We start from the raw sequence: 9,893 nt of genomic DNA on the forward strand, positions 1-9,893 counted from the left end.
GTTCCTCTAGCTCCACACTGTGTTATATAGAATAGATTTCTAGTTGGCTTCCAGACAGAAAAAGAGAATGAGAGTAAACTATTGCTTTTCAGATGATAGAAAGTGGCAACTGGTGTTCACCAAATCAATGTTGGGACCACTTGCTAATCAGAATTTACATTACTGATTTTGTCATTGGAATCAAAAATACAATTGTGAATTACTGAATGTCACCAAACTACAGAAAGACACTTATGATCTTGCAGTTGGTACAAATAATTGGCAAAATAACTCAAACGCAGATACGTATGAGGTAACATATTTTGTCAGAAGCATAGGGAGGGGGTTCTTGTGGTACAATGACAGATTGCTTCCTGCTGGGCTAGGAGAAGCAGGTTTAAGTGCCATCTGCTCTAGAAATTTGTAATAACATCTCTGAATTGGTCAATCAGAAAATATTCAGAAGGATAGGGAGGTAACTTACCAGCAAGTCTAGGTGAGGCAGAGGAACAAAGGATCTTGGATTCTCAATACACCAATCACTAAAGGTTGTCCCTAAGTCAGCATTACCATGGTCAAAGCAAGCCAAGTATGACGTTTTATTTCCAGATGAGGAGAATTTAAATGTAGGGAAATTATATTGGATATGTATTCAACACTGGTGAGATCACACTTCAGATAACTGAGCGTAGTTCTGGTCATCATATTATAAAAACCATATAGAGGCACTGGGTGGAGTGGAGTGAAGATTTAAAGCATGATACCAGAAAAGAGTGAGTATATGTACGGGTAGCTCTGTTATAACGCATGTTTCATGAACACGAATTGGCTGTAATGCGATTAATGATTAGTGGATGCTGTTTGGATAACGCAAACTTTCTGCTGTACGGGTATAGTGATTTTCAATAGTGATTTCCCTATAACGCAATTTTTTATGGCAGTTTTCTATGGTGAAACTTTCTAGAACGCAACGTCACACAAGAATGTAACTATTGCATTACAGGATAACTGCCTGTTACTAGAAGCAATTAGCAGGCTGGGTCCTCTTTTTCTATTAAAAATGAAGAGTGAGAGTTGACCTCACTCAATGGGGTCAGTCTTCCATCTTCTAAGATGGTGGTTTGCATTGTGTTAGTCAGCTCTGTGTTTACCATCTCTTGGTGTGACTGAATAGCTCCACCCTGGCATGGTGATCTCTGTTACATTTGCTGCAGAAAAAGACAATGACCTGAGAAGGTGCAGAATTCATTGGGTGTTTACTCCTCTGGGCACTTTTCTCAGCCAGCCGAATTTTCCATTTCTGCTTGTCTCTTCCAATCCCTTCTAAACATGAAACTTCCAGAATTCATGGCCATTAATGACAGTGTCTCCCGCTTGTCAGTCTCAGTATCTGACAACTTCATAGCTTGCTTGCAGATGTGCTTGTAGCTGAGATGTAGAAGTGGAGAAGGTTGTGACTCAATGAGCCATATAATTTATAGAAGGACTGAATAGATGGGTATCATCCATCTGATAAACCAGCACAGAAATCTTTTTCCCAAAAATTAATGTACACTGGTGTCATTAGAATGCATCAGGGTTCTGAGTTGGTGACCTTGTTGCCAAGAAATGCCGAAGATCAGCTGAAATAGTAAAGCTGGGAATTGTTCAGAGTGTCCCCCCGTTGAGCATACGTTTTCCAGATCTGGCCAGTGTAGAGGAGGACGCTGAGGATGCAGCTTGGTAATTTCGCAGTTTGGGTTGTTATTGTTCCAGACTACTTTACCCAGCTTGGATATATTATCAGTGCCTAGAATAGCAGAAGATGTTAGCTGTGAAGTGTGCTGCTGTGATTGCTGTGATCAAAAATGGGGAAGGTGTGTAAAGGCTTATGAGTGCTGCAGCTGTGGATGGTGCCGGGGGCTAAACAAAGGTTAAGAGACATGTGAACAAAAGCCTTGTTTTAACACTTCTTGCCTGATAACTGCATTTCTTGTGAGGTCATGGTTCTGGGTGCTTTGTTGTTGGCATTTATCTTGTTCTCCCATTTCTGACCATTCCTGACTGTCTTGTAATTCTTTCATCGTGTTCACTAGAGAAATTGGTTTCCTTCTCCAGGCTATGTTTTCTTTGAGGAGCTCCAGAGTGGAATTTAAACAAATTCAGAGTCACAGAGCCATGCAGCATGGAAACAGGCCTTCTGATTGAACCAGTCCATGCCAAACTAAACTAGTCCCACCTGCCTGCGCTTGGCCCATATCCCTCCAAACATTTCTTATTCATGTACCTATCCAAGTGTCTTTTAAATGTTGTAATTGTATCCACAACCACCACTTCCTTCGGAAGTTCATTCCGTATATGAACCAACCTCTGTGTAAAAGACAAAGTTGTTCTCCTATCTCTTTTAAATCTTTCTCCTCTCACCTTAAAAATATGTCCCAGGTCTTGAAATTCCCTACCCTAAGGAAAAGGCCATTCATCTTATCTATACCCTCATGATTTTATAAACCTCTGTAAGGTCACCCCTCAACTTCCTTTGCTCCAATGAAAAATGCCCCAGCCCCTCATAATTCAAATACTCCATTCCCAGAAACGTCCTGGTAAATCTCTTCTGAACCCTCTCCAGCTTAATAATATCCTTCCTATAACTGGATATGGTACTCCGGAATAGACCTCACCAACATCCTGTACAATCTCAACATAACGTCCCAACTCCAAAATTCAAAGATGAAAGGAACGTCACTGTAAAACTTGAACTAGCCCTCAAATAGCTGGAACAGTGATTCAAAGCAGTCAATCTGTACTCTCCTTTTAAGATTACCTTTAACTGTCATCACCAGTACCTAATTTTCCACCCACTCATCCCTCCTCTACTGGAAACATTTACAATATTGCTGACTGCTCGCAAATTCTAATTGCTGAGGCATGAGCACAAACTGCTCTCTCACATTCACAGAACAATGTCAATGAGCAATATCAAATACACCCTCTTCATACCTGTGTAAAGTGCAAATTCTATTTCTTTATCCCCACAGAATTATGCTTCATGTCTTAGTTTGTCATCTATGACCAATTGTATACCTTTGTTTTCACTGTCATTAATACAGAGGTTAACTACTGCAAAAATGATTTTTTAGAATACATCAGCAAATATGTAGTTTGTTTATAGTATTTACTTTAATTTTATATACATTCTTTCAGCAATCAAGTATTTGTAGAGCAGCGATGCATTATGGAGTACTCGACAATGAAGGGGGCTGGGTCGATGTTACCAGACAAGGAAGGAAACCATTCTTCATAAAAGCCAATAGGAATGGGGTTCAATCATATGGGTGAGTATTGGTGACTGCAATTGGACATCATTCATAAAACATTAAAAGAAGGTAAAGAAGTAAGGCTATAGATCTTTTTACCCCAGCACGTCACCTACAAAACAACAAATGAGGAGTCAGGAATTCCCACTTCTGGGTTTCACTCAGGACCTGCAGTTTGCATTACACTGACACAGATGAAACATTTTAGCCTCCACAAGCATGCATGTAGGCCTTACCAATGGATACCCTTGATGGGACATTGAAGGGGTAGACCCCAGCCTTGAGTGAGAAGGTGAAAATATCGGTTCTGACAAGGATGCAGCAGTAGCGTTGCCTGCTTCATTTAGCTTGATTGGAACGGAGTCACCACCTTTTTTAAAAAAAAATCACTCCTTTTGCCACTGACATACCATGTTTGCATTATATACCACCTACCCTAAGGAATATTGCCCTATCTCACAATAGGGAATATTGCTGTATCACATCAAGGCTTCAGGTTTCCTTCAACAGCATTTTTTAAATTCACGACCTCTGCCACCCTCCAACTCACAACTTTACCACAGTTAGCTCATTTGGCTGGATGGTTGGTTTGCGATGCAGAGTTAATGCCATCAATGTGGGTTCAACTCCTCCACCAGCTGAAATTACCATGAAGGACTTTGCTTCTCAATGTCTCCCCTTGCCTGAAGTATGGTGCCCCTCAGGTTAAATCATTGCCAGTTGTATCTCTCTCTGTCTCACACACACACACACTCATTCAGAGAGGGAAGCTCTATGGTTCAACCAAACTTTGGTGACGTTACTTTTGCTTTACCATAGAATCCCTACGGTATGGAAGAAGTTCATTTGGCCCATTGAGTTCACACTAGCCCTCTGAAGAGCATCTAACCCATACTCATCCACTACCTAACCCCATAACCCCACATGGCTAATCCACCTAGCCTGCACATTGCTGGACACTATGGGAAATTTAGCATGGCCGATCCACCTAACTTGCACATCTTTGGATTATGGGAGGAACCTGGAGCACTCGGAGGAAATTCATGCAGAAACAGGAAGAATGTGTACGCTCCATACAGACAGTCGCCTGAGGGTGGAATCAAACCAGTGTCCCTCGTGCCAGAACACTGGAGATAGCTCCCCTTCTATTCAAAATAGTGCCGTAGTTTTTATATATATATATATATATATATGTACCTGAAAGGGCAGACAAAATGCTTCCCTTGAACATGTTATTCCAAAGGCACTAGCCCTCCTCAGTATAGTGTCCTCACAGCACTGCACTAGAGTGACGGGTTTGATATTCATACTTATATTCTGAAGTAGAATTTGAACCCATACACTCCTGGCTCTAACAGCTGATCCATAGCTGCTACCTAACAACTGAATCAGAAAACAATTAAAGGCAGCTATTCTGTAAATATGTAGTTGACCATGTTTGGAACAAATACCATCCTGAAGCTCAGTGACTTTTGGGATTACAGAATTAGTTATTTTATAACTGAATTGTTTCAATAACTGTGCCCAACAATGGACTTGATAATGAATTGAGTCTCAGCATTGTAACAAACTTACGCATTTCTCCTTTTGTTTCAGTAAATACAGAGCTGCCAATTCATTTACCATTTCCAAAGTAACAGGTTAGTTCTTTCGAGGTATATTTTAAATATCTTAATTTTAGTTTATTTCGACTATTGTTCACTAAACTTTTATCTTTTCTGTAGTCCAATCTGCTAACTGCGAGACAAGAGGACATCAAATGTGCACATTCAAGAAACCAGCCTCACATTGTCCAAGGTACATCAATGGTGCATGATTCATATTGATTATCATTTGAAGCTTTTGTTCTGTATCTTGTCCTCATTATTACTCCCACTTTTGACTGTCCTGCCTACTTCCAGACCTGAGGTTTTGCACCCTATGTGCTGTTTATGCAGTTGTGCTGCCAGGGTCACTGCCTGGTTTCTGGTAAGTGCATGAGAATGAAGCAGTTGGACTGAGTATCCAGCTTTACTTTGCTCATTCTCAGTCAGGTTGAGGCAATGGTCTAGTGGTATTATTGGTATTAATTCAGAGGTCCAGGAAATGTCCCAGGAACCTGCATTCAAATCCTGCCATGGCAGATGGTGAAATTTGAATGCAATTTAAAACCAAAAAATCTGGAATTAAGAGTTTAATGATAACCAGGAATTCATTGCCAATTGATTGGAAAAAACCCATCTGGTTCACTGAGGCCTTGTTAGGGAAGGAAATCTGTCATCCTGACCTGTGTGTGACTCCAGACCCACAGCAATGTAATTAACTCTTAACTGCCCTCTGGGCAATTAAGGTTAGGCAATAAATGCTGGCCTAGCCTGCAATGCCCACATTCGTTCTTTTGAATGAAAACAAAGCAGTTTCATAGAGACTGCAATTTCAAAAAAATTGGAATTAAACAAGAAAAGTTATAAGTTGAAATGCAGAGTATGAAAACATTTAGGGTGGCACAGTGGCTCGATGGTTAGCACTGCTGCCTTACAGCACCAGGGACGCAGGTTCGATTCCACCCTCAAGTGACACTCTGTGTGGAGTTTGCACATTCTCCCCATGTCCGTGTGGGTTTTCTCTGGGTACTCCAGTTTCCTCCCACAATCCAAAGATGTGCAGGTTAGATCAATTGGCCATGCTAAATTACCCGATGTGTACATTAGGGGGTGGGTCTAGATGGGATGCTCTGAGATTCAGTGTGGACTTGTTGGGTCAAAGGGCCTGTTTCACACTGTAGGGATTCTATGATGATTAATATATCCACTCCTAAATCATATCAGGTAGGTAATGATTAAAATTAGGAAAGAGTTGTTTCAATTTTCAATTTAATGAAAACACCTCTTTTTACTCCAAGATGTTTTTGGGGAGGAATGTAGCTTGGGGAAACTTGGGCAAAGCTGAGGACATTTTCAAACAAGAAGGACCCCATCAAAATTCTATTTCCTGCCCAGCAGCCAAATACATTGACTGAAATAAAACAAAGAACTGCAGATGCTGGAGACCTTAAACAAAAAGAGAAATTGCTGGAGAAACTCAGCAGGTCTGGCAGCATCAGTGGGAAGAGATTAAGAGATTAAAGCAGAGTTTGGTGATTTGATGATGAGTCAGATGAAGGTTTGGGTGCACTTTGCTATTTTTAGCTTATATTATTCCAGAATCCCAAATGCTTTCTCATCCTTGAGGGAATAAGTGATGAGATTGAAAAATTTGATGTCGTTGAAAACACGTATTTTCTTAAAAGCCATATTATTCCCTTGACACTGCCTGTCTTTATTAAGCAAACTCAACTCAAATTCCTAAGCCACAGGAAAACAGTGCAGCCAAACAGAAGTATTACATGGAACAGGTAAGCAAGTCTCTTTTCAACTTGTGGGCCAGGAGGATCAGGAATATTCTGCCCTCCAAGAGTGGTGACCCTTTCCTACCCTCTGGGATTGCTGAACTGATGCCTCCAAATCAGTCCCAAAAATTGTCAGTCCAACATCATAGAGTCATACAGCATGGAAATGGATCCTTTGATCCAACCAGTCCATACTGATTATAATCCCAAACTAAACTAGTCCCACCTACCTGCGCTCGGTTCATATCTCTCCAAACATTTCTTATTCATGAACTTATCCAAAAGTTTTTTAAACGTTGTAACTGTACCTACATCCACCACTTCCTCTGAAAGTTCTTTCCACACACGGACCACTGTCTGTGTAAAAAAAATTTGTTCCAAAAATCCCTCATGTCTTTCTAAAATCTTTCTTATCTCACATTAAATATATGCCCCCAAATCTTGATATTCCCTACCCAAGAGTAAAGCCACCTGCCATTCACTTAGTCTATGACCGTCATGATTTATAAACCTCTATACGGTTGTCTCTCAACCTCCTATAGTCCAGTGAAAATGGTTCCTGCCTATCAAGCCTCTCGCTATCATGCAAACCCTAAGGGTATGCTCCTGACCTGTGGTCAGCTGCAAAGCATTGACTGATTCACTACTTGGCAGAGAGTCAATTCTTCCCCTGACATACAGTGGCATTAACATCCTGAGCTCCCACTGTCAACGTCCTGGGGACTATCATTGGCCAGAAACATGATTGGACCAGCCATGGGAATAAATGGGTCTTTTTCAGAAAGAAAAGTGACTACTGAGATACTACAAGGATTGGTATCAGATCCCACCTATTCACAATATATGTTAATGATTTAGGTAAGGGAACTAAATGTAATATCTCAAAATTTGCTGAAGACACAAGTCTAGGTGGAAGGGTAAACTGTGAGGAGAATGCAGAGATGTTGCAGTTTGATTTGGATAGGCTGAGTAGGTGGGCAAATGCATGGCAGATGCAGTCTAATGTGGATCAATTTGAAGTTATCCACTTTGGTAGCAGAAATATGAAGACAGATTATTATTTCAATGGCTGTAAATTGAAAGAGGGGAATGTTCAATGAGACCTGAGGGTCCTTGTGCACCAGTCACTGAATGTAAGTGTACAGGTGCAGTAGGCAAAGAAGGCAAGCTGTACATTGGCCTTCAAGGTGAGAGGATTTGAGTATAGGAACAGGGAAGTCTTGCTGCAGCTGTAGAGGGCATTGGTGAGGCCACATCTGGAAATTTCTGTACTGGTTTAGTCTCCTTATCTGAGGAACGATGTTCATGCTACAGAGGGAGTCCGGCGAATGTTTACTGTTAGCATTCCTGGGATGACAGAACTGACATATGAGAAGAGATTGAATTGGTTGGGACTGTGTTCACGGGAGTTTAGAAGAATGAGGTGGGATCTCATGGAAATCTATAAAATTCTAACAAGACTAGGCAGGTTAGATGTAGAAGGATATTCCCAATGGTGAGGGATTCCAGAACCAGGGGTCACAGTTTAAGGATAAGGGGTAAATCGTTTAGGATTGAGATAAGGAGAAATGTCTTCACCCAGAGAGTGGTGAGCCTGTGGAATTCACTACCACAGAAAGTGGTTGATGCCAAAACATGGAGTTTTCTAGAAGGAGGTAGGTATAGCTCTTGTAACTAAAAGAATCAAGGGACATGAGGGGAGGGTGGAATTAGGATACTGATCTCGATGATCAGCCATGATCATATTGAATGGTGGAGCAGGCTGCAGGAGTCCTGTTTTGTGTTTCCATATAAATACTGTAGCTGTAAGGGCAGACAGAGGCTTTGAATTCTGAGTAACTCACCTCCTGACTCTCCAAAGCTTGTGTAACATTTATAAAACACAGGTCACATGTGTGATGGAATACTGTACTTCCCAGATGGGTGTATCTGTAACAACTGTGAAGAAGCTTGACACCATCCATAAAAAGAAAAATCCATTTATCAGCATCCCATCTACTATCTTAGTTTTCACTCCCTCTACCACCGCAGCAATGTGTATTATCTACAAGATGCACTGCAACATCTCTGTCTCCTTCACAATAATTTACAACAGCCTTTACCAGCCAGAACGAGGTTATGCAGTAGCATGGGAATGCCACATCCTGAAAATTCCTCTCCAAGTCTCACACGATACTGACTTGGCATCATCCCTTCATTGTCATTGTTCATAGATCTGTCTTCTTATAGCACTGTGGGTCTACCTACATCACTTGGACCCTTAACTGAAGCACTGATAGGAAATGTACAGGGGCAATTTTGATCAATTGCACCCTTCAGGAAACTGATCAGCCACTCACCTTTCACCTTGGCAAATTTTTGTTTCTATTGACTTCATTGGATGGGTTTGTAAAATGGGAACTGATTGGATCCCATCAGTTTCCTGACAATTGGGTGAGGTTAAAATCTCTCTCTGGTGTCTCGTGTACGCAAAGCACGCAGTGCACTATGAAAGGAGAAATTTGATGGATTGAATTAAGATGAGCTGTAGTGACAATTTGGTTGGTGTAAATATGCAAATGAGAATGAGCTGTGGCATCACTTTCAGGAGGTAGAATTAAGGGTTATTGTTTGAAAATGAAGTGTTGTTCATTTAAGACAGAGATAAGGGGAAACATTTTAAGGGCTGTGAGTCTTTGGTGCTCTTCCTGAAAAACTGGTGGAAGTAAAGTCTTTGAATATTTTTGAGGCAGAGATGGATAGATTGTTGGTAAACAAGGGGCCAGGGAGAGTTTATCAGAGATAGCAAGAACTGCAGATGCTGGAGTCAGAAGTAATGTGGAACTGAGGATGCAATCAGATCAACCATGATCGTTTTCAAATGTGGAACAGACTTGAGTGGCCAAATGGCCTATTTCAGCTCCTAACTTATTTGTTTGAATGTTAACATAAAGTATGAAGATTGTGTATAGGAATAGGCTAAACAGTGAGTTGTTAAGAAAGACATTTAAATAAAAGTAACATTCCTTCGGGGTCCCTAAACATTTGGTTAAGCACTTACGCTCGGTTCGCAACAAACAACTGCACCTCCCAGTCGCGAACCATTTCAACTCCCCCTCCCATTCCTCAGACGACATGTCCATCCTGGGCCTCCTGCAGTGCCACAACGATGCCACCCGAAGGTTGCAGGAACAGCAACTCATATTCCGCTTGGGAACCCTGCAGCCCAATGGTATCAATGTGGATTTCACAAGTTTCAAAATCTCCCCTCCCCC

General features: G+C 41.3%; 1 protein-coding gene across 1 annotated transcript in view; it reads left to right on the forward strand.

Moving 5' to 3' along the window:
* The window catches only part of LOC109928454 (cysteine-rich secretory protein LCCL domain-containing 1), a 34,127-nt gene extending 29,039 nt beyond the window's left edge, over positions 1-5,088 (forward strand). The window contains exons 6-8 of the mRNA XM_048595665.1: positions 3,160-3,290; positions 4,869-4,912; positions 4,997-5,088. Of these exons, the coding sequence (XP_048451622.1) occupies positions 3,160-3,290; positions 4,869-4,912; positions 4,997-5,088 (267 nt within the window). The remainder of the gene's footprint in view (positions 1-3,159; positions 3,291-4,868; positions 4,913-4,996) is intronic.
* The last annotated feature ends 4,805 nt before the right edge of the window (positions 5,089-9,893 follow it).

Source organism: Rhincodon typus, chromosome 4 (genome assembly GCF_021869965.1).
Source record: "Rhincodon typus isolate 14 chromosome 4, sRhiTyp1.1, whole genome shotgun sequence".
In the NCBI taxonomy this organism is placed as follows: domain Eukaryota; kingdom Metazoa; phylum Chordata; class Chondrichthyes; order Orectolobiformes; family Rhincodontidae; genus Rhincodon; species Rhincodon typus.